At 47.7% G+C, this 26,924-nt stretch overlaps 1 protein-coding gene across 1 annotated transcript in view; it reads left to right on the top strand.

The window, feature by feature from the left end:
• The window catches only part of ctsd (cathepsin D), a 35,816-nt gene extending 9,688 nt beyond the window's left edge, over nucleotides 1–26,128 (top strand). The window contains exons 3-9 of the mRNA XM_039738203.1: nucleotides 2,440–2,563; nucleotides 4,529–4,647; nucleotides 7,709–7,908; nucleotides 16,525–16,647; nucleotides 21,135–21,279; nucleotides 21,646–21,744; nucleotides 25,610–26,128. Of these exons, the coding sequence (XP_039594137.1) occupies nucleotides 2,440–2,563; nucleotides 4,529–4,647; nucleotides 7,709–7,908; nucleotides 16,525–16,647; nucleotides 21,135–21,279; nucleotides 21,646–21,744; nucleotides 25,610–25,771 (972 nt within the window). The 3' untranslated portion in view covers nucleotides 25,772–26,128. The remainder of the gene's footprint in view (nucleotides 1–2,439; nucleotides 2,564–4,528; nucleotides 4,648–7,708; nucleotides 7,909–16,524; nucleotides 16,648–21,134; nucleotides 21,280–21,645; nucleotides 21,745–25,609) is intronic.
• Nucleotides 26,129–26,924: the final 796 nt, after the last annotated feature.

Raw genomic sequence — 26,924 nt, 5'->3', positions numbered from 1 at the left:
TCACTGCTTCTCTCTGGTGGGCCGCAGTGGCTGCAGGTTTTCGTTCCTGCCACTTCTTCCTGACAATGAAACTTTGATTTGATTTGCATTGGGTGTGATGAGGATGGGCAGGATTAGGAACGAGGACATTAGAGGGTGAGCTCAAGTGGGACGGGTGGGAGACAAAATCAGAGAGGCGAGATTACGTTGGTTTGGAGAGATGCTGGGTGAAGGGTGATAATGGTGAAGCTGCCAGGCAAGAGGAGAAGAGGAAGGCCTAAGAGGAGGTTTATGGGTGTGGCGAAGAGGGGACATGGAGGTGACGGGGGTGACGAGGACAGGAAGAGATGCAGAAGATGGTGACCCCTGACGCGAGCAGCTGAAAGAAGAACAGGTTGGTGCTGTGAGGTGGGCCTTCATCTCACTGTAGACGTTTGTATGTTTTATGGACTGGAGCAGATCTGAACTTTATGCTCCTTCCCTTTTCTTTTATTAGCACAAACCGTTTGTGATGCGTAGCCACTGGTTTAAATGGGAGCCACTTGGCTGGTCCGCTGCTTTGTCGTGCGCACCTTGTTGTCAACTGGTGGCAGGAGCCCGTGTCACACCTACAGTAAGCGCTGCTGTTCGTCAGAGTACAAGACGCCATCATGGGTTTTGTGTGCCAACGAGCGAGTTCATATTATTGTAGCAGCACGTCAGTCTGGACTCGTTCACGTGCAGCACATCTGATGCCACGAGGAAGACGGCCACCTCCGCAGCTCCCTAAACTCCCGCCATCCAGAAGCCTGAGCTCATTTCGGTGCCGTTTGCAGCTGGTGGCGTCACACGGCGGGTGACTTGCTGCCCTCCCTGGTCTCTTAGCTGTTCACAGACTGAGGGCAAGTCATTGGGTTTGTCACCTTAGTGAGCAGAGAGGAGGACCCCCGGAATGGCTGGTCAGCTGAGCTTGAACTGAAAAGGACTTTGACCGACTCGGGTTTGACATTTTGTGAGCGTTGAAGAAGAATGAAAGCCTGCCCTGATGTTGGCGTCCCCGTGTTTTTACCGCTATGAGAGAGCCCTCGGCTCATGGGATTTGGAGAAGCACTTCCTGTGTTCTTGTCGAGTCCCCGACTCGCTCTTTAGTTTGCACTTTTCAGGTGTTGGTAAACATGCCAACGTGGGCCTCAGTGGTTGCAGTCCCAGCTTGTAAGCCCTCGGCCGTGTCAGGTGTTTGTGACCTCGAGGTCACCTTAGAAGTGAAGACGTCCAGCAAGGCCACCGGTGTGTCACTTCGGATGTTCACCTTTGTTTGTTTTCAGTGCTCTTGCCATGAACGTTGGTGTAGCCGTTGACGTTTATTTTGTGCCTTCTATTTTTTATTTGATGATGTCTGCCTAGTCGGAGCCTCAGATCTGACGGTTTACCAGTCAAGGTCGGGCAGTTTCAAGCTCCTTTTCATAAGCGCACAACCGGCCTAAACCAGCCTCGGCCGGCCCCCTTTTGATCTTGCTGCTGAGCTGGCGCTGGTCACATGATCTTAAGGAGCGGACTTTGCCCCGTAGGTACGCTGGGTGCCGCCTGCAGAGCAGTTGTTCACGATGGAGAAGTTTCTGGCTCCTGTGTCCGAGGAGGGCAGCATGGTGCCACTGCAGGTCCTGTGCCCTTCGCACTTGAATGCCAGTTCCATCGTCGGTGCTTTCTGTGTTGATCCCCTCTGTGATTATTAATTGAAAAGTAAAGGCGACCCGAGAATGACGCGGTGACAGCAATGCGCTGACGCTGACGCAGGGCAACACGTTTGCAGTGTCCCGTCTCAACTCGCACACTACAAGGGGTCTGAGCTTCAGCCACAGCCTGGCATGGTGGCCTCTGATAATCTCATTTGCCACACAAATAAAAAAAAAAATATATAAAACATAAGAAATAATAATCTCAACGGACAAAATCGACCATAAACGGTGGAAAAGCCCTGCGTGTTGCACAACACCTTCCATGACAGTGACCTTACGAAGACGATGACGACGACGACGTTATTAAAAGTTGCAGTGAGACGTGAGGTGAAGTGTGAGACGTTGCAGGTCTCCACCGTGTGAAGGTGTACTCGCTCTCGAGGCGCTCGTGACAGCCCATCTGTATTTATTTATTTATTTATTTATTTATTTATGTGACATCCGAAGTGTCCTGTTGCTTGTTAGCCTGTCGTGCCGTTTGATTTCGTTTTTCTTTCCCAGGACGCGTAGACAAGAGGACCCCAGCCGGGCAGATGGCCTGTTAGGTGAGCTCTGATGATGTCACGGCTGACTTTCTAAGGGCCGACGGAATGAAGCTGGAGATGTCGATGACGTCGCCGACTTGTATTCATAAATTGATGTAAAAGTCGCTGATAATTGCCTGGCCGTCGGTGGCACTGCAGTGACTGTGCAGCCCCTTTCCTTTCCCTCGGTGGTCTCATTGTCTTCTGTTCTTCCTTCACAGGCCCAGTACTATGGAGATATTGGGATTGGGACGCCACCTCAGCCCTTCACGGTGATTTTTGACACCGGCTCGTCTAACCTGTGGGTGCCCTCCGTCCACTGCTCGCTCACAGATATCGCTTGCTGTAAGTCGGTTGGCACGAGTTTGTGTTTGTGTTGGACTAACTGAAGATATTAAAATGTGTTCTTCGTCTCCATATGAACGTTTATTTTGACAAAGTGCTTAACTTTCTCCATTTAAGAACGTCAAGGCCCTCGTTTATCGCTCTTAATCCGTTCCAGACTCTACTGTGATGAATGAATTTTCGTGAAGTAGGATTCTTTATTTATAAATTGAATATTTTCGCAGAGTATAGAAAACCTGTTTACGACCTTCTAAATACGTGTTTTAACATATTAGAGCCCTCTAGACATGAAATAACACCCTTTAGTCACCATTACACACGTATTACCCAATATATTAGACAAAACAAGACATATTAGACGTTACAAATATCATATTATTACTGGGCGCACCCGCTTTTTAAGGCGACCGACTTTTATCCTCCGTTTTTGTGCGCTCCACGTGTACATCGGGCATGTAAGTGTAGGGAATGAGAACATCAAAGTGCCCGTCGTAAGTGTAGGGAATGAGAACATCAAAGTGCCCGTCCAAAGTCGTACAACGTCAGCCCGCACCGCTAAAGACGGAGTTTCATGCACTAAATAAGCTACAGATGAGAATACGCGAGCACCATCTCCCCTGATATTTACTACGCGGTGAGGCGTTTGTACTCCACAACGTGAATTATTTCCAGAGACATCATTTGGTCTCTTTTTCTAGCGCATCGCACACAAAATGAAACAAACGGTGACAGCACCAGAACTCTGTTCACATCGCGTCGCTTCGTACCGCAAGCCGCAAGTAGTAAGTCTGTGATAAGCGGAATACGCTTTGCACTCACGGGACGGAAGGACAATCCCGACCGCTGTTATATCTAGTAGATTATTGTACTGTACATTTAATTGCACACAACCACTAACGTATGAAGGCACGACCTCGGTAGGAGAGTCGTCAGGTGGTGCGTCGTCGTCATCTTCCGCTTTAGGAGTAGGCAGTGGGCGTCTGGGTGTGCGGCTGAAGAACGTCTTGATAGGCAGTTGCTGCCGCGGTCTTTTCATAGGCGTGAGGAGGCTTTTGTAGGTTATTGCCATCTTTAATCTTATCTACGAGTTTCACCTTCTCCTGGCTAGTAAGCATCTTCGTCCGGCGCTTAGTTTTATTGTCCGAAGGCTTAGAAAAAGCAGCACGTTTAGGAGCCATCGTAGGCCTCAGATACAAGTTCTCAGAAAGCGCATGCGTAGTGACGTAAGCGTGTAGGAGAAAGAAAGCGCGATAGAGTGAAGCCGCGAATGTCGAAGCGGGATACAGCGAGGGATCACTGTGCTGTATTTTTGTTGACTTTTCCTGTGCTTAATAAATCCTGGGCAGCTCTGTGACTGGTTTGGCAGGAGGGGGTCACCCTTTAGATTTGCTTATGGAGCAGTTTGGCGGTCCGTCCCCCATGGCGGAGGTGTGAGACCTGACATTCGCGCTAATCCTCGCTGTGTCTGAAGCTTCAAGGTGATCGCCGCACATTCTCAGTTCTGCTTAATCATTAGAGGGCGATGGGGCTGAAGCCTCTGGTGACCGCAGAAGACCACCGGACTTGCTGTATCTCATGCAGGACCTGACAGTTGGCTCCTGCCGATCAAGGACAGTTGTGCAGACCCACCGGTCCCCAGCCGGTGGAGCTTCCGTAAACTGTTGGTGGCTCCACAAGAGCCCCGGGTCAGGTGACCTTAGAGACGCGAGCAACCGCTTGAGCCGCCGAATGTGTGGGTGTGTGAAGGGTCAGCCTGCTGCTCCTCCGGATTTCTTTCAGAGCTCCTTCCTTCATCCAGACACGTCCAGACTTTTGTTGTTTCAGTTTCTTCACCTCGTGGGACTGGCAGCTCAGAAAAATTCCAGTTGAGCTCCTGGCCTAAGGGTGCAGTTCAGCGTGCGTTAACATGCCTGTTGAATGTAAAGTGCCAGACAGAAACTGAGTAACCTCTTTGGTCTTTTTCAGTGGTTCATCACAAGTATAATTCTGCCAAATCGAGCACCTACGTCAAGAATGGAACGGCGTTTGCGATCCAGTATGGCACTGGGAGCCTTTCTGGGTACCTCAGTCAGGACACCTGCAAGGTAAAGATTTGCCTTTTTAAAGGTCCACCCTGGTTTAATAAATTCAATAGAAAATCGGGTGTAAGAGCGGGTGGTGAGTTTACAGCATGGCGTGTTGTGCCAAACGTGAGCGCTCTGATGAAACACTCAAGGGAGGAAGGACTGTCACTAGAAAGTGAAGAAATGACCACGTTCAGTCTCGTAGCTGGCACCTGCCAGTCACACTGGGCCCTTTGCAAAAGACATTCATGACGCAACCCTTCGGTTTTGTTTCGATCAAATAATGAATTTCACGTTTTTAGTCAAATTGACACCAATGGCTAAGAAGAAAACAAGAACCTGATTGTCATTGGAAGCCTTTTTCTATTTCATAATCTATATATGTATAATCGACCAAGTCGCCTGACCATGGGGTACGCACGACGGAGCCCCGTCCTCCCGCGCCCACCCTCACTCTCGAGGCATGCGCACTGCCTGCTCATGTGCCCGCCCCCAACACCTCGCCAAACACACGTTTACACGCTGCATACGGCGACTCCCATCGGCGACAAACAGGCTTCTTCTTAGAAGGTCCTACGTTAACCGGGAAAACCTTTGTCTCCAAAACCTTGATTCATACCATCAGAGCTACGGGAGACATTCCTACAACCGTAGCGTCTACAGGAATAGCTGCAGCATTGCTACCGGGTGGACGTACTGCACATTCCGTTTTTAAAATACCGTTGAAGTCAACTACTACTTCCACATGCAACATCAAACCTACCTCACCACGCGCTCAACATCTCCTGCAGTCCAAATCGATGATATGGGACGAGGCGCCAATGTCACATGCATACGCATTCCAGGCAGTTGACAGGTTGTTATGTGACCTCACGGGTGACACGCAGCCATTTGGAGGGTAAACAATACTATTGAGTGGAGATTTCCAACAAATACTCCCCGTCATTATGCGTAACAAGCAACCTTTGTGGCGTCACATGCATGTTCTTACACTGACGACCAATATGAGAGCTCTTCCTCACGAACGACATTTCGCAAAATGGCTCCTCGATGTTAGAACAGCTGTAACATTACCTTCACATTGTTTTCCTTTTAATTCTGATCCTGTTCAACAACGATATGGCGACATCGACTTCTCAACTGTCACTCCAGAAAAACTCGGTGCGCAATCTATCTATATTAAGTGTCACCAACGAAGACTCGCTACACCTTAACTCTTTCAGGGCTGATGTCGACTTTTGTCAAAAGGAGGAGTTGACAATGGTAATGGACTGTAAACCAACTGTTATGTTTTAGTCGGACTCTCGCTGCTAGTAGGAAAGTTACTGGCTGGTTGTTTGACCGAGATTTCATGTGAGTAGCGAGGTGCAAACAATGGCAGAAATGGCACTGACATTTGGCGAGAGATCAAAGTGAATGCGTAAAGCAAAACACTCCGTGGATGACGTTTTGCCTGTTCTCTCTGAACTGAACTATGACTTGTCAAACTCAGATTTGATACAAGTGATTGAAAACGAATGTGAGGTTCCAGCTTCAGCTGACTGGTCCCCAGCTAATCGTTTTACTGACAAAGTTTGCCAGGGAGGACTGCCACTTAACAATGATAAGAGGTAGAAACCAGATTGCAATGCACTGTTACTTTGACTCTGCCATGCAAAGACAGCCTGGCAGCAAGCGTGACGCATATTCTTGGCAAACTGGCAGCCACAGCAGGCAGCAACTGATGTTATATGTTGATTTCTATGAGAAACCATTGCTTTACAGAAAGAGTTAATGAACTGTACTGAAACTTCTCCCTACCGACGAAGTAACTTTCACCTGCGTTGACTCCATCGTCACAGACGATCCCGCAGATCAACTTTCATTCCCAAAGAATTTCTTAACAGTCTCACTCCCACTGGCATGCCTCCGCATAAACTCAAACTTAAAATGGGTTCACTCGTCATGCTTCTCGGACACCTCATGCCAGCAAGAGGTCTCTGCAATGGCACTAGACGTTCTGTTACCAGCCTTCACCACAATGTACTGGAGTGTAAGACAGACTCACAAACTGTCCTTATTCCCTGGATTTCTGACTCCTCTAAGATTTCTTTCATCGTTTAAAAACAAATCCGTTGACATCACAGAACACACACTAAGACTGTGCAATTATTAGATGGCTTTAAAATATCACCTATTATGATCGAGACTTTTTTTAAAAAAATATTACATATTATGATCGAGGCTTTTTTTATAAAATATTACATATTATGATCGAGACTTTTTTAAAAAAATATTACATATTATGATCAAGACTTTTTTTAAAAATATCACCTATTATGATCGAGACTTTTTTTAAAAATATCACATATGATCGAGACTTTTTTTTTTAAATATTACATATTATGATCAAGACTTTTTTTTTAAATATTACATATTATGTAAGAGACTTTTTTTAAAAATAATTACATATTATGATCGAGACTTTTTTTTTTTTTAAATATTACATATTATGATCGAGGCTTTGTTTATAAAATATTACATATTATGATCGAGACTTTTTTAAAAAAATATTACATATTATGATCAAGACTTTTTTAAAATATTACATATTATGATCAAGACTTTGTTTATAAAATATTACATATGATCGAGACTTTTTTTAAATATTACATATGATCGAGACTTTTTTTAAAAATATTACATATTATGATCGAGACTTTTTTTAAAAATATCACATATTATGATCAAGACTTTTTTTTATAAAATATTACATATTATGGTCGAGACTTTTTTTAAAAATATCACATATGATCGGGACTTTTTTTTTTAAATTATTACATATTATGATCAAGACTTTTTTTTTTTTAAATATTACATATGATCGAGACTTTTTTTAAAAATAATTACATATTATGATCGAGACTTTTTTTTTTTAAATATTACATATTATGATCGAGACTTTTTTTTTTAAAATAGGTGCGCCCTGAATAATTAAGATTGATCCAATTCAGTTGTAAAATATTATTATTTTGTTTTTTTTATTATTATTATTATTCTTAGTAACTGGAACGCTTGCTGATTTTATTCACCTGGTTTTCAGATCGGGGACCTCGCGGTCGAGAATCAAGTGTTTGGTGAAGCCATCAAGCAGCCCGGAGTTGTCTTCATTGCCGCCAAGTTTGATGGCATTCTGGGCATGGCGTACCCCAGGATCGCAGTCGACGGAGTCATCCCGGTGTTTGATAATATAATGAAGCAGAAGAAGGTTGAGAAGAACGTATTCTCCTTTTACCTGAACAGGTGAGACGCCGATTATCGAATATATGAAAGTACTTTTACAGAGTCTTCTGTCTGTGTGTGTGTGTGTGTGTGTGTGTGTGTCTGTCGGAGTCTGGACTGCGCCCTTTATAGAAGCCATTAACTGTCACACACGCTTGGGTACAAAGACAATCCAATTATTAAAAGCAGTTGATTACCAAAGAGTTCCAGAGTCTTGCAGCTGCTGTTGATTAATGACAAGAAAAACGAGGCGGACGCAGCGTGATATGTCGTTTACTTGAAATGTCCCAGTCTGAAGTCTCTCAAAGTACTCCAGTCATGTGGCAGAAGGTCCGTGCACCGCATGAAGCGATCATTTAGATTTTATACGAGGAGGAGGAGGAGGTTAGGAGCGGGCACTGATACAGGGCATTGCCGCACCCATCACACGACAAACCAACTCAGGATCCAGATTCAGACCCGAGTGCAGCCACACAATGGGTGACACCACAGCACCACACCAGTTTAGATGGAATGGAACAGTGGGAGGTTTTTTATGGTGGCCAATTCTGCCACCAACCCCCAAGTTTTTCCCTGCAGGTTAAGGGCCCAACAGAGCAGAGTGCCTTCTGGCATTTACAGGATTCGAACCGACGTATGTGGACATGTCAAGATTTGATCTTCATTTACTCACAATCTGTAGGTCATCTTTCATCCTGATGTCCTCTGTGGCTCCGCCCTCGTGGAATTGTAACGGGACCGTGAGGAGGGCTCCACCCACTGCTGACATCACGCTCCCCCCTCCCCTCGTGAATATCTCGCTCCTGCAAGTGAACTGTGATACTCGGCATGATGGGAGAAGTCGCAAAATCAGCCGCAATGTTCAAGCAAATTCTAGAAAAAAAAAACCCAATCTGACTTTATTAAGTAGTTCACTCATTGGCTAGCTAAGAGGAGGAAAGGTACACCCCGAGGGTGGCACGTGAGTGAAGATGGTCCTGCCACGCCAAATGCCCACTGTGTGTCTTTCAGATTTGCAAAAATAAATGGAGAATGCAGACGGACTGTGATATTCAGCATGAAGTCCCAAAATGAACCGGAATGTTGGAATCAAATTCTAGAATCTGTCACGTAGTTCTCTTGTGAAAAGCGGACAGACAGACAGACAGACATTGGGTTTTATATGTTGAGATGATGGACACAGGTTAGCAGGTCATGTGTTGGCTCATTTTGTATCTCGTCATTGTTAATTAAGGAAAAAAAGGAGCAATTAAAGGGTCCGAGTCTGGAATAGCAAGGCAGCTGAAATGAGGAGAAAAGAAGTTTAATTAGCATCAAAAGTGGGCCACTAATGAAGAAAATGGTTCGAATGAGAACCTGCAGGATGGGAGTTGGACATCCTGATAGAGACAGCAGCCCTGTGACGACCCCGTGGATGATGGGAGCTCCTCGGAGATGCCAACCTAACCACCCAAACTTCTCATGTTGTGCTACTTCACAAGTCCAGGATCAGCCGACAAGCTAAAGTGTGCATAGAAAGGAAGTTCTCAACTTAAACGTAAGGCGGACAGCAAACCTTTGCTACGGTGACTCCATTGGTTCACTTTTGTGCGTCCAGATTGGCCCGAGTTTTGTTTCCCAGCTCCCTTTGAATTGGCCTCTTTTTCTGATATTAGAAGTTGGCCTTTGCTTGTTTTCAGAATTGAGGTACGGTCTGTGAATCCAGAGACTGCTCATCTTTCAAAGGGCTTAACTGGCCAAGATTTCTTGGCTTTAGTCTCGTGGAGATCATTTTTGACCTTCTCCTGTTCAGGCAGAGGCCGCCTCTTAGCCGAAGTCCTCATTTTATTCTACGGCTCTCTGAATTAAAATCATGCGTCTCCAGTCTTACGTGGGATTAGTTGGATTTTTGAGCCGCTGATAATTGAGGTTTGTCTCCCGCACATTCCACTGCATTAGTGCCTTGACTGTGACGGACGGCCATCGTCCTTATTTGCTTACCGTTGTTTGTCTGCTCGCAGTTTATTTGTTCTTGGGCCTCTCCTTTTACCACAGCCGTCTGTGGCCATTGTGTTTCTTGCTATTGTTTAGCAGTACTTTTAAATCTTTTAGTAATGTGAGGCCTTTTTGTCAGGATAGACCTGGACTGATTTGACGTTGTTGTGCCACATGTGTGTACAAATACAATACACACAAGGGGGGCCGCAGTGGGCTTTAACAGGTCCTGACTCTTGACAGCCCTCCAGCTTTGACTCTCTAAGAAGACAAGAAAAAAACTCCCAAAAATAATGGAAGACATCTTAGGAAAAAAAAGAGAGACCCCTTACCAGGTAGGCTGGGCGTGCAGTGGGTGTCAAAAAAAAAAAAAATGGGGGTCAATACGACACAATAGACGGAACAGAACACAAGTCATCAGATCCCTAGCCTCGGAGCCACCACTCCACCCTGTAAATTACAAGTACACGGCAGAATTCAACAGGAGATGACATCCCATAATAGGATTCTGATTTGTTCAGAAAGTCCTGGAGACCTCGGCCATAAAGCTGCCTCCCCCTATTGGTCAATCCGATGACAGGACCCCTCTACCCGATGATTCCTGCGATCCTCTATCAGAGATGACTTTACCTTAGGTGGGCAGAACAACATGGCAGGTGGGCCGTGGCACCGAGTGGCATATGTGGGTACCGAGAAGAGAAACGGAAGAGGTGAGGGTCAGGAACACATGATAACGATCACTATCAAACACTTGTCGGTTTTATTAGTCAGCACATTGATGTCCACCACATACGTAGGTGTTTTATGTTTCTAGATGTCCCCATGGGATTAATAAGTTTTATCTCATGTGACCCGACTCTTCCAAGAGGCTTTGGGACGATCATCCCAAACAGTCTGGCAGGTGCCTCACCGACCTTTGCAGTTTTTTGTAGACCCTCAGATATACGAGTACAGTCATGTGCCGACCTACGACTCCATTAGGCCGTACGTCAAGTTGTCGCTCATAACGTGTTCAGGACATTGCAGCCGATTCTCTGGTGTGAGTCACTGGTATGCCAACTTGAACTGGCAGGACAGAGCAGCACAAAGCGGTCTTCACGTCTCGGCGGCTGCACGCTGGTCCTGGTGGGTCACGGGTTGCCATCATTGGTTCACGAGTGTGTCTTCTAAGCAACTGGCAGACCTGCGTGATACGTTTCACCAAGAGGGTGGTTTGCAGTTGCTACTGGCGGGTCGTAAATGAATGAAACTAACAAATCAAAATGGGGGTGTGGGGTCATAAAGTTTGAGAAACACGGTGCGGGCCGAATACGTAACAATTAGCCACGTGGAGCAGCGCCGAGCTAAACAAACCTTAACGGGCCCTCCGAGAGTCCGAACACGTCTGAGACCCTGTAAAATAATAGACCAGAGTGACGCGAGGCCAGGAGCTCAGCCATAAGTACGAATCGCTTTAACTCTGTAAGTCGATACGCGGCTGCATACAGAAACGGGACACGAGGTTACGATGCGATGAGTCCAGTCACTTAACTTCAGAACTTTCATGTTCTTGCAGCACTGGCCAGCACTCTGTTGTGACAAGTGACACAAACCTGGTTGAGATTTCTCCCCTGGCCTTCAGTAGAACTGCCCAGTAATCAAGTCTGTGGCATCGGGAGAAAGCTGTTCAAGTTTTTGATGCTGTCTGGTGATTCACTGGTCGGCGCTCTCGGTGAGCGTACTCGACTGTAGTTTTAACAGTTTGTGGAAACCGTCGGCGTGAAATGAGGGTGCAGTGAGTGGTACACCCTTGGAGCACAATCTGTCTGCGCCATTACCTGTGTCGTCTTTTAAAGAAGACCCCACTGCCCTCCAGACGGCAAAGCCTCCGCTTGTACTCTCCATTAATAGTCATCCATTCTCAGACAATCGAAGGGTTTCTCCGTAATCGGGTTGAAAACGCAGACTTGCTTAAAGTTCGTCCAGGGGCTGAACCCTGTCCGTCATAAAAGTCACCTTTTTGGATTCTTTCTGAGTTGTGTCCATTAGAACAGGCCGATATTAAACTCGCTTGGGTCCAGTCGGCCACATGTAATCCTGCGAGGCTGATTGGGAGGCCACCGGAAAGGCCGCAAGAAAAGACGTCCAAACCACCGGGAGCTCAAAATAAGCGTGTGACACTTTAGAATCCACGTCACCTCCAGGACAGATTAGGACAGAGCAGCCAACATTTACAAAATCCGAGTCAGGCGCTCCTATGAGAGCAGCGGCCATGTGTTCATGATAACACACTTTTGCTTAATCTCCATTTTGTTAGATGAAGATATTCAAGTCATTCAGTCTTTGTTAGTCTCTCATATCCCCTTGTCCTGAAGTTCGTTAGCTCTGCTCTGCTCTTGTCTTTTTCCTCCATCCATCCATCTATTATCCCACCCACTATATCCTAACTACAGGGTCATGGGGGTCTGCTGGAGCCAATCCCAGCCAACACAGGCCACAAGGCAGGAAACAAACCCCGGGCAGGGTGCCAGCCCACCGCAGTGTCTTTTTTTCCTGATGCTGTTAAACCAAAACGACATTAGCTGGGACTCGCCATTTTCAAATCGGGCCTAACGTTAACCCCAGCATGTTGTTGTGTCTTCTAATTCAGGACCCTTTTCAAGTTTGAAGTTCTTGTCTCTCGTGGCCCATCTTCATATCCCACATAATGGAGCGGGTTCTGCAGGCTCGGCCTTAACCATATTTATCTGTAAATTCAGGGGCCCAGAATAACTGAAGTAACAAACTGAGAGGAAGGAGAGGCCCGCCACTCACTCGTGTGCTAATTTCACTGACGTTCCTCCAACTCTCCTCTTATCTGCTTCGCTCCTTCAGGGCGCATGTTGACTTTTGTCAGCAGGAGGGCTTGAGCGCAGTAATGGTGACAAAACCTGCCGTTACGCTTTAGTTCGACTCTCTTTGCAAGAAGGAAAGTTGGCTGGATTGGCTTGACCGAGATTCTCGTGCGCTTGCAGGAGTAGTGAAGAGCAAACCACGACAAAAAATGGCAAAGCAAACCACTCCGTGAACAACGTCTTATATATTATCGCAGAACTGGACTCTGACCTGTCGCCCTCCGATTCCGATGCTATTGATCTGGAGATCGAGATCGAAAGCAAGGTACCGACATCAGGTGATCGATGTACTGGACATCTAATTGTGGTGCTGAACACGTTTTTGTAGATGAAGACTGGCATTCATAATGAAAGGCGTTACAAACCACATTGCGTCGCGCTGTGCCGTCCTCGCCCCTGTCATGCGAAGACAGCCTGGCAGCCAGCTTGTGACACAGTCCTGGCAGCTGTCATGCGCGTCTCGAGCCACAAGAGACTGTAAACTGGCAGCCACAGCACCCATAAACTGATATTTCGGGTTGATTTATGTGTGAGACACTTGCTTTGGGTGCTTCTCAGAAAATCGCGTGTTTTGGAAAAAATAAAGTTAAACTGGCACACGTGTGGGTACTGTGATGAGCTGCTTCCTCATCGTCTTCAGGAGAATTAGTGACAAGTCAAGTAACAGGAGCCCTTTTATTGGCCAACTAAAAAGATTACTGCAATATGCCAGCTTTCGAGGCAGCTCGGGCTCAGAGGCAGTGATTATTACACTTTGTCTCTCAGATGGTGGTCGTTGTTTGTTGAAAATGGAGGTGAAGCCGTCCGGTTATTGCCGATTACAACTTGCCCGAAGAAGGGCCCTGAGTTGCCTGTAAAGCCTGCAGATTGTAATCTTTTTATTTGGCCAATAAAAGGCGTCATTTTGTGTGACTCGTCACTACATTCATAATGGCTAACACGGCACAACACCCGAGTACAGGGGTGTCCAACGCCAGGCCTGGAGGGCCGCAGGTTTTCATTCTCACCCTTTTCCTAATCGGCGCCCAGTTTTCACTGCTAATTCACTTTAATGGCCCTGTTGGAAGAGTTCAGCCCTCTGAATGGACTCCTTTCTTCATTACAATACAATTGGTTTGTGTGTGGCCCAAAATCACACAGGAAGTGCCGCAATGGCCTTTAACAGACCCTGCCTCTCGACAGCCCCCCAGCCCTGACTCTCTGAGAAGACAAGAAAAGACCCTGGTAGGGAAAAAAATGGAAGAAACCTCGGGAAAGGCAGTTCAGAGAGAGACCCCAGTCCAGGTAGGTTGGGCGTGCAGTGGGGGGTCAATACAATAAAATCCGATACACAGAACAGAACAAATCTTTAATACAGCATAATAATAAACATTTTAGAAGTACGGAGCAGAATTTAACAGTAGATGATGATAATTAAATGACAGCCAGCCAAGCAGAAATGAGATGAGCAGCTAAACTGGGGCTTCAAACTCCAACCAGTTTCACTCCAGTCACTTTCTTAATGAGAAGCCGTTCTTTAATCCCATGGCTTCTTGCTGCTGTCGTTGTGCCGCCGCTGCCGCCGCCGTTGTGTTTCTGTTCTTTCTAAGAGCACCAATGCCATGATGTGTTGGTGACCTGAGAGCTCAGCCTGAGCGAGACCATCACCTCTCCTTCATTTCAGGTATTGTGTGACGGTCACCTGCTGGCTTGTTTTGTGTCTCATCATTAATTAATTCAGAAGCCATTTTAAAATCGTATTCTAACACTGCACCAACAAGCCCCCATCTCTTTATCTGAATTGCTTCACCCCTGAGAAGTCTGACATCCTGTGATCAGAACCTTCTTTTAATTGCACACTCCAGACTCGAGCTCTAGTAGAGGTGGCCGCACTTTCTCGGTCATTGGGCCTCGTCTTTGGAATGACGTCTCTGCCTATTGAAATCCCAACGGCTCCCAGTCTGACTATTTCTTTTTAAATCTGTTTTCTCTGGCTTACTAGGCTTTATTTTGCCAACCTAGATGTGTGATGATTTTTGTGTGTCTCTAAATCGTCTATTTCTATTTTCTGTTGACGTTTCTAAATGCACAGCACGGCGGTCAGTCGGGCGGCCGTTGTAAATGTGCTCTATAAATAAAGAAACTAAACCTAAAAAGAAATCCTGGAATGCAAAAGCAAGGCGACGATACGTGATTTTCTCTGAAGTTCTCGAAAGACATTTAAAAGACCCGCGAGACAAGAGAGACTGGCCGCGGAGCGTCTCGCGGGCACCGTAAACGTGAGACTTGGTGCCAGGGCAGGAGAACAGGAGATTCTTGCAAGACACGGCCTTCTTACAGAAGATCTCGTAGAAGAGCACATCCATCAAATAAGCAGCCAGTCGTGTGAAAGCACGCAGTGCACACCGAGATCGTCTGCTCTCAAACTCGTATAAAGCGTATCGGGACAATACGGAGAACAGACGCCCAACGGCGCTGGAGAGGAAAGGAAGGGCAGATGAGAGAGAATGAAAGCAGGAAAGTTTGAAAGTATTGCAGCGTCCCAGCCAGGTTGCGGCCTTTTTGGTTTTAAGCGGCTGTTCGGTCCGATTGACGGAAGACTGATATGATAGACAGCGGGGTATTGATTGATGCGGTAAAGGGGTTGGAGAAGGTGCTAGAAAGTTGTGTTTGAGGTTTACGAAGTCCGCGATTGTTCAAGTAAAACGTTTGTGACACTTTATCACGTCCGTCGCTACAGTAGCAAAGAAAATGAATCCTCAGGACCAGGTGTCGCTGAAAAAAGAGCAGGACAGAGCGAGGTCAGAAATGAAAGGCAAAGAGCGGACAGCAACGTCTTTTCACATTCACATCATTGTTCTGCACAAAACGTGGATTTACATAATAGTAGACCATACGCATGAGAATCTGTGGTCCTGCAACAGTCAAAGCACCGACAAGCTGAATTTCAACGAATACACAGTTTGGTCAGGTGTGTATTCATGATGGCGGAGAAGCGATGCACACTTTAACAGGCAAACAGAAAGGTGATGTATACATCCACCAAAGCAGATCGTGATATGCCATTCGCATTAGGAGCTCCACAGTTTACTGTGAGAAGAGCTGTTGCTGTGACAATCAATAAATCGCAGGGACAAACAGTAGAAAAAGTCGGATTATTTATTAGAGGAACAGAAACAACATTCACTCCCGGGCGGTTATACATTGTATTGTCCCAAGGTGTCTCCAAAACATATCGTTTTTTAATGAAAGTGCAAATAATGAAATTGAAACAAAAAAATTGAAATTGTATATCCGATTAACCAAACACAGGGGTTTGGGCGAGCGAAGCCCCCTAGTTAAAGAAGAAGAAACAACTATGGGGTCTGAGCCACGTGAATTAAAAGAAGTCATCAGCAGCAGAAACTGGTCACTAATTAAGGAGACGGTGAGAATGAAAAGCTGCAGCCACTGCGGCACTCGAGGCCTGGAGTTCGCCACCCCTGCCCTTTGTCAAATTCTCCCTCCTTGCCTTGGTTTGAGTCCATATGAACGCCCATGGATCACCCAGCTCGCCATGTTAAACAGTAAGACCCCACAGGTAAGCGCCTCTCCTTTTTAACACTCGAGCAGTTCTGCTGCTGTTCTGCCATCCTGTGTGCTTCCAGTGGCATGCTGGGTTAGAGAGGCCTGCTGACCTCCATTGGTCATTTGTGTAGGTTGGTGCCCTGGGCACCTGATTTCTTCTTTATCTGCCAGGCGTGTTTGTACAAATGACAGTGTGCTTTGCTTCAGTGAGTCTCTGTGCTAATTTCTACAAATGTCCCTTCAGAAATCCAGACACTCAGCCAGGAGGTGAGCTGCTGCTGGGAGGCACTGATCCCAAGTACTACACGGGGGACTTCAACTACGTGAATGTCACTCGACAGGCCTACTGGCAGATCCACATGGACGGGTAAGTGAGCGCCGTGGGGCTGATACTGCAGGTGAAAGGAAGTGAAATGGCCTCCTCAGTCGCGCTCGACTGACTTCTGGTCTCGTAGGAAGTTCAAGGCAAGCAAAGCCATCAAAAGTCGATGAGCTCCGAGTGATTCACTTGAGCAGCCATGAGGGCCAAGCACTCCTTTTGTCACACATGAATGCGTTTAATGTGCTGTATGGTAGCTTGTGATGCGCAGCTCGTTCATTCACAGTCTGCTGGCACTGGAAGGGGCGAGGGGTCTCGGGGGGGCCCCCAAGAATTCACTCTACTGATGTACAGCAAGGACTTAGCACATTGGGTACAAATGAGGAGTGTGATGCTCATTCTGCCACCATCAGTCACATGTCTGCTTCAGGGTAGAGGATGTTGTCCAGACACTGGCATTGCCAAAGATCGCCCGCCACATGCTTTGTCTTGGATGGGTCCCAAGGTGACACCCAATGACCATTAAATGAAGAAAGAATGACAGACTGCCTCACCATGTGACTAAAAGTGCAAAGGCACTGCTGGTGGCATCGCTCTTGTGTATCAAACGTGTGTGTGTGTGTGTGTGCCCGTAAGTATTAGACCGGGGTGTCCATCTCCAGATCTGGGGGGCCGCAGTGGCTGCAGCTTTTCATCCTAACCCTTCTCCTAATCGACTTTCACTGCTAATGAACTTCTTTCCCTTGTTTTTAAGGACTCCGTCCTCTCAGTTGAGTCTTTTCTTCATTAAATGGCAGCCAAACAGAAAGGAGCTGACCGGTGACCAGCTAAACTGGGGCTTCAGACTCCAGCCAGTCTCTTAATGGGAAGTCGATTCTTGCTGTTAATTAAAGCCGTCATTGAGTATCCGGACTTGTCGCTGCTCTCGTTCTGCCACCGCAGGCTGTTGATTTTCTGTGTTTTCTAAGACCGCCGCCCAGATGTTGTGGTCACCTGAGAGTTCAGCCTTACTGAGACCGCCACCTTTGTGTATTTTCAGATATTGTGTGATGGGCACAGGTGAGCTGGTCACGTGGCGACTCGTTTTGTGTCTCAGTATTGTTTGGCTGCTTATTAAGGAAAAAGAACAAACTTGGGGGTCTGAGTCAAGTGAATTAAAACGAAGACAAAAGACGTGAATTAGCGGCAACAACTGGTCACTAATGAAGAAGATGGTTGGAATGAAACCCTGCAGCCACTGCCTGCATTGGATACGCGTTGGTTTGACACAAACGTGCATTTCACGTGCCATGCTGTTCCCCAACCAGCAGCAAAGGCCCTCGTCCCTTACTGGTCCCTTACTGGTGGCCACTTCCAGTGCACTCGCCACATGGATGACAATAAAAGAGGCAAAGACGCAGGAAACGAGTAGAAGAGCACAGAGGAGAACCACAGTGTGCCACCCAAGCTAAAGGCTTTTGACAAGTTGGCCAAGAGCGTCGATGCCAATGCACACTTAAAATATGAGAGCAGTTGTTGGTGGGCCGGTGTGCGGAATTCCATCCTGCAGCTGTTGACTGGTTGAATACTATGAGGAGTTTCGCTCTTCAGTCTTTAGTGTTCGTATTATTGAATCCTTTCAAGTTCAGTCAGCCCTCGAGGAGACGATTGAATCTTCATTACGAGGACCGAGTGATTCACGGGGTCATTCCTACCGATCTCTTTAGTCTAAGAATGCTGTGACTTGTACAGTGTGACAGATAGAGGGCGCTATCCTCCTCTTGAACCCTCGGACAATACGTCAAAGTCCAGTAGTTGACTTTATTAATAACCAACAGTTCACAAAGCACCATACTCATGAAATAAATCCAATACACAGTAATAAACACTCCGCCACTCCCAGACGCGTTGCCACCCTTCCACCCAGCTCAGCTCGTCGCCTGGTATCTTTCCCAGTCCTTTAGAGTCCCTGACCCGGAAGTGTTTCCAACCCTTCCGTCCACGTGACTTCTTATCACTTCCGGGTCAGATCAAAAGTCCTCTTCTTCATCCCGGAAGTACGTCATTCCCTCTGTCGCCTTGAGTAAGACGTACTCCCGGGTTATAAGTGAAACCAAAGTCTCTGTGCCTTCCTGCAGCGTCCCCTGGAGGTCCCCATGGTTGGCATCCAGCAGGGCTGTGATGAAAACCTCCAGTGTCCATGATGCCCTGCTGGAACTCGGGGCACCTCAGTGTTGTGTGCAGGGTTCCGCCTGGGGGCCGAGGTGAAAGGCCGGCCATATGCCACAGCGGGCGAGTTTAACGCGTCTTCAGGTCTTTGCTTTTGGAGGTTTCTTTGGTTTGTTTTTGTCACATTTCAAGTTGTCCTCTTTGGCAGTGCAGTCGCCACGAGAAGACTTGTCTGCACCGCGCAGTCCGCCTGTCCGAGGCGTTGATGCCTTCTTCTAGAGTCTGCTACTGTCAGATGTCTTAGGTCAGGGTGGAAAGGCGCTATATGGCGTCGAGGGTATGTTCATTACAAGGTCTTTGTGATCCTCTGATTGGTCAGTGACGTTTTAATGATGTCTTCCACTGTTTGCTTAGCAACAGAACCACAGGAGGCACCTGAGGCTGCAGGCAGACAGGCAGACGGGGGGTCCTCTACCTGTTCCACCATTACAGGGGGCCCTTGGCGCGGTGGCCGCACTCACTGCTTTCATTCAGATTCGTGCCCAGCGGCGCTTTGGGGTACAAATGGAGAGGCGTGGGGTGCCCTTTTACTCGAGGGGGTTTCTGAAGTGCCATCTGGCTTGTCAGCTTTGTTGCTCTGCTTGTTCACATCTCGCCGTTGCTCAAGAGGCTGCGTTTCCTGGAGGTGCTGTTCGGATGTGGAGATTAACGCCGTGCACTTCATGTCACAGTTTCCACACGCCGCGTGCGGCTCACCGCTGACCGTTTTCTTTTTTTTTTTCTGCTGCCGTCATTTCCTTTTTCTCTTCTGTAGAGACGTGACATTCTCACAAGTGGGACCTTAAAAGCAAACGTTCCTGCCATCATTAGAAAATATTAGAAGGTTTGATTTAAACGTCCAAAGCGTTTGATGTCTTCATTGCAGGCGTTCAGATGGCTGGTCTGCTACTCTCGTAAATTAGAATATCATTGAAGAGTTCATTTACTTCAGTAACTCGGTTCCAGGAGTGAAACTCGTATATCCTTCAGATTCACTACACGCACACACACTGACTGACTGACTGACTGACTGATTGATTGATTGATTGATTTCAAGTCTTTATTTCTCTTCATTTTGCTGATTACGGCCTACAGGTGATGAAAACCCAAAATTGAGTATCTCAGAAAGTTAGAATATTGTGACAAACTTCGACATTGTGGACCCCCGGTGTGACACTCCACTCAGCTAATGAACCCAAAACACCTGCAAAGGGGTCCTGAGCCTTTAGATGGTCTCTCAGTCTGCTTCAGTAGGCCACACCATCATTGACGGTGGTCCAGAAGACGGTCATTGAGACCCTCGGCCACCAAAGGTCACTGCTAGAGAAGGAAAAAGGGGCACAAGCAACAGGGATAAGCGCAGCCTTGAGAGGAGTGTGAAGAATTTGGGGGGATTCACAAGGAGTGGACTGCGGCTGGAGCCCACCACACACCATGGGCTACAACTGTCACAGCATTCCTGGTGTCAACAGAGACAACGTCAGAAGTGTCTTACCTGGGCTTACTGGACTGTTAACAGCTCAGTGGTCCAAAGTCCTCTTCTCAGATCCATTTGGAACTCGAGGTCCCAGAGTCTGCAGGAAGAGTGGAGCGGCACAGAATCCAAGTTGCTTGATGTCCAGCGTGAAGTTTCCACAGTCAGTGATGATTTGGGGAGCCATGTCCTCTGCTGGTGTTGCTCCACTGTGTCTTATTTATCACAGCCAGACGTCTACCAGGACATCTTAGAGCACTTCATGCTCACCTCTGCTTTATGGAGATGCGGATTTCATTTTCCAGGAGGACGTGGCACCTGCGCCACACTGCTAAAAGTACCAACACCTGGTTTGATGACCATGGTGTGCATCACTGGGCTTGACTGGCCAGCAAACACCCATAGAGAATCTATGAGGAAGAGGAAGATGAGAGACAGCAGAGCCAACAATGCAGACGAGCTGAAGGCCGCGATCAAAGCCTCCTGGGCGTCCATAACATCTCAGCAGTGCCACAGGCTGAGCGCCTCCATGCCACGCTGCACCAACGCAGTCATTCATGCCAAAGGAGCCCGGGCCGGGTATTGAGTGCCAACATGGACAGACTCCTCTTCAGTGGGCCAACATTTCTGTATTAATAATCATTTATTTTTATTGGTCTTGTGTAATAATATTCTAATTTTCTGAGATGCTGCCCTTTGAGTTTTCGTTACCTGCAGGCCGTAGTCCCCAAAATGAGATCTGTCACTGTGTGTGTGTGTGTGTGAATCAGCAGAATATACGAGTGTCACTTTCATTTATTGCGATGCACTCGTTTGCTTGAACGGTTCATACGGAGCGCCTCGAGTTTGAGCTTTTCCATTTATTCCCCTGCAGGGTGATGGTGGGAAGTCAGCTGTCCCTGTGCCAGGAGGGCTGTGAAGCCATCGTGGACACAGGAACGTCTCTCATCACAGGCCCGTCGGCAGAAGTCAAGGCCCTGCAGAAGGCCATCGGAGCTTTCCCTCTCATCCAGGGCGAGGTAAGTCGAGTCCACGATGGCCCCCCGGGGTCAGGCTGCTAACCTGTCTAAAGTGAAGGCCACCAGCAGCAGTGCTGATAGGTGACAGAAGTGACAAACACTTAACTGGTGGCAGACAGCGTGTTCAGTTATTGATCAGGCATGACAGGCCGGGTCAGTGGGCACACGTGCTTGTTGAGCCCCTCATAAATACGGCAAGTGTGGTTTGCCTGTCCGGGGTTTGTTCCTGCCTTGCGCCCTGTGCTGCCCGGGATAGGCTGCAGCAGACCCCCGGGACCCTGATCAGTGGGTTAGAACATTCCGGACTGACGGACTGCGTTGCTTGAGCTCCTCCTCACAGGGCTGTCTTTGTTTTTTCTCTTTCAGTATATGGTGGACTGCAAAAAAGTTTCTTCCCTTCCTGCCATCTCATTTAAAGTGGGAGGTCAGGTGTACACGCTGACTGGAGAGCAGTATATCCTGAAGGTGAGGGGCCGGGGGGTCAAGGGGGTCACACGTGTGTTTAAGAAGCAGATGAACGGCCGCTGGCTCTCAGTACGCGGCTGGCGCTCTGACTGTGTGTCGGTTAAACTAAAAATAAAATCAAATCAAATAAAAAGAGGCCGCCTGCAGTCACAGGAAGTCCGCTTGGGTTTTGAGGTCTGAGCAACCAACATCAGGGGCTGGAAGAGGGGCTTCCGCCTTCCCGATACCCTCTACCTTTGTACGTCGATCGCCATTTTGAAACTTCTGCTCTAAAGTCTTCTGACACCTGTGAAAAGGTTAGTGCCCCCTTAGATCCTCTAATTCACATCTGCTGACTGCACACAGCCAGGCCTGTTAGATGTCATGCCCGCCATATGCGGACCCTCACCACAAGAGGAAGGAAGAACACCAGGCTTTGATCAAATGAAATTCTAGAAGAGGTGAGGAGACAAGTTGTTGAAATGTCTGCGTCGGGAAGGAATTGCAAAGCCATTTTGAGGGCTCCAGTGCATCGGAGAACATTCAGAACAAGCCCACCTGACCACAAGGGCACAACAAAGACTCGAAGGACTGGCTAGCAGAAGAAGAAAGAGCCCGTGGAACAGTGGGGGCTCATGGGAAAGCAGCAAGGCGGACACCCCTGCCATTCAAAAGGAACATCGGTGCTCAGCGTGCATTTGGTCAGAACAATAGTCCGTGGACAGATGGGCTGAAAGCGCGGCCACAGTATGCGAGACCACCAGACCTGCAGTAAAACATGGGGGGAAGCTTTGCTGCTGCTTGACCTGGAGAGCTTGACGTTTATGAACAGACTTGTGGGCTTGAATGCTCTCGAAGAGAATGGCCAACCTCTGAAGCAAAGCATCATGGGATTGTTATCCAGCAGGACAAGGAGCTCCGGCCTACACCTGTGTGGCTCACAAGAAACTCAATTGAAATTCTGCACCGTGTTGAGATGCTGTGACAGAACCTGAATTAAGAAGAAGGATACACTTTATTTAATAGGCGCCTTTCTTAACACTCGAGGCTGCCTTACAAATACAAATAAATAACAGAAATAAAGAAAGAAAAGAAAGAGGACGATAAAATGAAATAGCAGTAAGGGTTCAGAGGTCATCGCGAACATCAAAGCACCAAGACGGGGTGAAGCCTGTCAGGATTTAGTATTTCGTAAGAATCAGGATAGAAATGGGGGTGTAGAGGTGATTGGACCACGAGGGTCACGTGACCAGAATATCCTACCATTTATAAGCGTGCAGAGGCAAAGACGTGAACCGTGGTAGGCAGATTTCGAGCAGATGGGACAAAGTCTAAGGAGGACAGACTGGGATGAGCTGTTAGTGTGGAGACAGTCGAGGAGCAGTGGAGCAGGTTTAGAAATGTAACGCCGGACAGGGACAGACCTCCACTTGGAATTAATAGGAAATTAAAATAAAAGTCCACAGTGCGTCAATAAAGAGTTAAAAAAAGAAAGGAAAAAACTCTCATAGTCATATAAGACTAATGACTGCCAAGTGAATCGTAGAGCGTATGAGAACAGGAGGGCAACCATCAAGAAGGAGATCAGGGAGACTAAAAGACAGTTGGAGAGGAAAACAGCAGATACGGCGAAAGACGACCATAAGAGACTCTTAATAGTAAAAGAGGAGGAGAAGAAGAGCATCAGGAGTACAAAAGAGGAATTAAAAGATACGGACTGAGAAATAGCGGACACTCTGTGAGGACGTGAGCAAGTGGATAACCTCAGAGCAGTAACAGGGACTACTAAGGAGAGATTTAGAAATGTAGAGAGAGAAGAGCAGCTGAGATTAAACAGGCTGACATGAAACAAATCACCAGGAGCAGATCAGATTGACCACTGAGACCTCAAGGAGGCTGGCGAGTGCAGATAGAGACACCTGGCACACACGTTTAGGAAGTCACTGGGCACTCAAAAAGGGTGGCGGGGCCGAGGCAAGTAGCTACAGGCCAGTAAGCTTAATGGGCATCACAGGAAAATGAAGGCGAAGATTGGGCAACACCTGGCAAGGACAGGACAGTCAGCGTGGGCTCAGAGGAGGGCGGTCGTGTTTTACTAACAGGCTGGAATTCTATGAGGAGGCAACAAAAGGATACGACCAGAGTGGAGCAGATGAGATTATTGATGTGGACTTTAAAAAGTCATTTGATGAGGTGCCACATGAGAAGTGGGCATCAAACTAAAAGAAGTGGCAGTTCAGGGTGTGGGGTGTCGATGGGTGCAGAATTGGCTCAGACACAGGAAGCAGAGGGTGATGATGGTGTGAGGAATCTCATTGGAACTCGATGTTATGAGTGGTGACCAGCAGGGGGCAGTGTGGGGTCGGTGCTATTTCTAATAGAAATGATTTAGATAGGAATATAAGGAGCAAGCTGGTGAAGTTGGCAGATGATACCAAGACAGCAGATTAGCAAATAATTTGGAATCCATTAGATCATCACGGAGGGACTTGGACCGCAGACAGGCTCAATGAAATTTAATGTCAGTGAATGTAAAGAAAGTGAAAATATGAGGTTTGAATACACAATGGGGGTCTGAAAATCGAGAGTCCACCTCATGAGAAGGACTGAGGAGTTGTAGTGGACTCTAAGCTATCGACTTCCAGACAGTGTTCAGAGGCCATTATATCAGACTGTCAGGTTATATAGCGCCTTGACGTGTGCAGTTGAAGTCACAGGAGGTGACGCTCAGCCTTCATAACACACTGGTGAGGCCTCATCTGGAGTCCGGGGGGCAGTTTGGGTCTCCATAAAGACACAGCAGCACCAGAGAAGGTCCAGAGAAGAGCGACCAGGCTGATTGATGGCTACGTGGTCTGAGTTAGGAGTGAAGATGAAAAGAGCTGAGCCTTTAGGAGATGAAGAGGAGATGAAGAGGAGACCTGAGTGACTGAAGGGTTTAAGTCCAGTGGATCGAGACGGTGACTTTAAAGTGAGTTCATCAAGAACACGGGGACACAACTGGAAACTTGTGAAGGGTGAATTTCACACAAACATCAGGACGTTTTTCTTTACACAAAGAACGAGAGACATTTGGAATAACGAGAGACCAAGTAGTGTGGTGGACAGGAGGACGTTAGGGAGATAAGTGGAGAGGGCTGGCGAGCTTTACTGGGCTGAATGGCCTGTTCTCGTCTCCTGATGTTCTAATAACCGTGTTAAGTTCAGCATTTAAATGCCAGTCTGAAGAGGGCAGCGTTGAGGTGCCGTTACTGCCAGTCTGAAGAGGGCAGCGTTGAGGTGCCGTTACTGGGTTGAGCAGTGGACCCTCGGCAAAGAAAGGTGGGCTAAGATTCACAACAGCAAAGTACAATACAATACAATATAATTTATTCTTGTGTAGCCCAAAATCACACAGTGGGCTTTAACAGGCAGCCCCCCAGCCTTGACTCTCTAAGAAGACAAGCAAAGACCCTTGTAGGGAAAAAAAATGGAAGACCCCTCAGGACAGGCCGTTCAAAGAGAAGCCCCCCTTTCCAGGTAGGTTGGGTGTCAAAGAGACGGGGGGCTCAATACAAATCTTAACAGAGCAGGACGCAACAGCAGAGGACATCCCATAATAGGATTTGGATTTGTTCAGAGAGTCCTCCCCCCATTGGCCAGTCCACAGCAGAGTCGGCCCCTCTGCCCGCTAGTGTCGTGTGGAATGGCAGGGAGGGTTCATTTCCCGTTTCCCTTTGCCGTACCCTCGATTGTCGGCCGACTCGCGAGTCTTCAGTTTGTGTGACAGTCTGGGGACGTGTGGCATGTGCAGGGTCAGAGGAGACGAGGGTGGGGGACAAAGACTTTTTCACAGCGCCTCGGCGTGTTTTATTGACGGACGTCGTCTTTCTTTTTCTTCCCCCAGGAGAGCACGGCTGGTCAGACGGTGTGCCTCAGTGGCTTCATGGGACTTGACATTCCTGCCCCGGCCGGACCCCTGTGGATTCTGGGAGACGTCTTCATCGGCCAGTATTACACGGAGTTTGACAGAGACAACGATCGTGTGGGCTTTGCGAAATCCAAATAAGGCCCCTCCGGCTCCTGGGGACGCGTCGCGGGGGTCCGACAGCTGCACACATTCGGTTTCCGTTACCCCAACGCCATCCTGCCCCGCAGCAATAAGTTGATCTCGAAGTCTCGCCGGTTTCACTCGCCTGATTTAGTTACAAGTTTGGGTTTAATTTTGTTTTCTTTCTCTTTCTGAGGAGACGTCTTGTTTTTCAGGGTGGGCTTTGCGGATTTTATTTGAGAAAATGTTTTATTTGACTTGACGGGGCAAACTTTTGGTTGGGATTTTTTTTAAAGTCGTGAGCTGCCTTGGCAGACTGGCAGAGTCTCGTCTGTTTTATGAGTTCAAAGAAATAAATTAAACACTTAATAGAATTATCTCTGTCGTCTGAGAACTCCTGTTTCTTTCCCTTTTTTTTGAAGGATTCTCTTGGTATGGGTGGGCTGCCATTGGACGGGGTGGTGCATGTAGTGCTGAAGATGTCCAGGGTGGCATCGGTGCCCATTGTAGATGGCAGCGGGCAGCAGACCCACAGGTTTGCCCAGAAGTTTAACGTGAGAAACTCGAGCAAAGTCCCAGCTGTTTGTTCATTTCGGGTGCCATTCTGCTTGGAATGTGTCGGTGCCCACCTCAGCAGCCTCGGGGGCAATGCTGGGCACAAGGGAGGAATTCGGAACATTCGAAAAGTGTGACAAGAACGGGCCACTCGGCCCAACTAGCTCCTGGTCACCTACGTCATCCCAACGTGAAAGCCCCACTGGCCCGCACCCTACGGTTTATTTCATATGTCGGTGAGAAAAACTTTACAGTATTTGTACAAAATAAGCCGTTGACAAATTTGTACCCGTGTCGCCGTGTTCGTGAAAGGGTCAGCTGGCACGCGTTTTACTGATGTGGGACGCCTCTCAATCTCCGTTTTGTGTCCCCTCGGACCTCGCTGTCCCTGACCTGCTCTGTGGCCTTCCTCTGGTGCTGCTGTGTCTGCACCCGGCACTCCAGGAGAGGACGTCAAGGTGCTATATAACCTGGCGCTCTGTGAGCCGCCTCCTCAACGCTGGCTGCCACTCCCGAGTCCGTCTCATAAGGTGGACTCTCACTTGTCAGACCCCCATTGTGCATTCAGACCTTCACATTTTCACTTACTGTGTGTCACTCTTTACATTTACTGACA

The sequence above is a fragment of the Polypterus senegalus genome, chromosome 1, assembly GCF_016835505.1.
Source record: "Polypterus senegalus isolate Bchr_013 chromosome 1, ASM1683550v1, whole genome shotgun sequence".
Classification (NCBI taxonomy): domain Eukaryota; kingdom Metazoa; phylum Chordata; class Cladistia; order Polypteriformes; family Polypteridae; genus Polypterus; species Polypterus senegalus.
The sequence above is the reverse complement of the archived record's forward strand: the minus strand, read 5'-3'. Positions and strand labels throughout refer to the sequence as shown.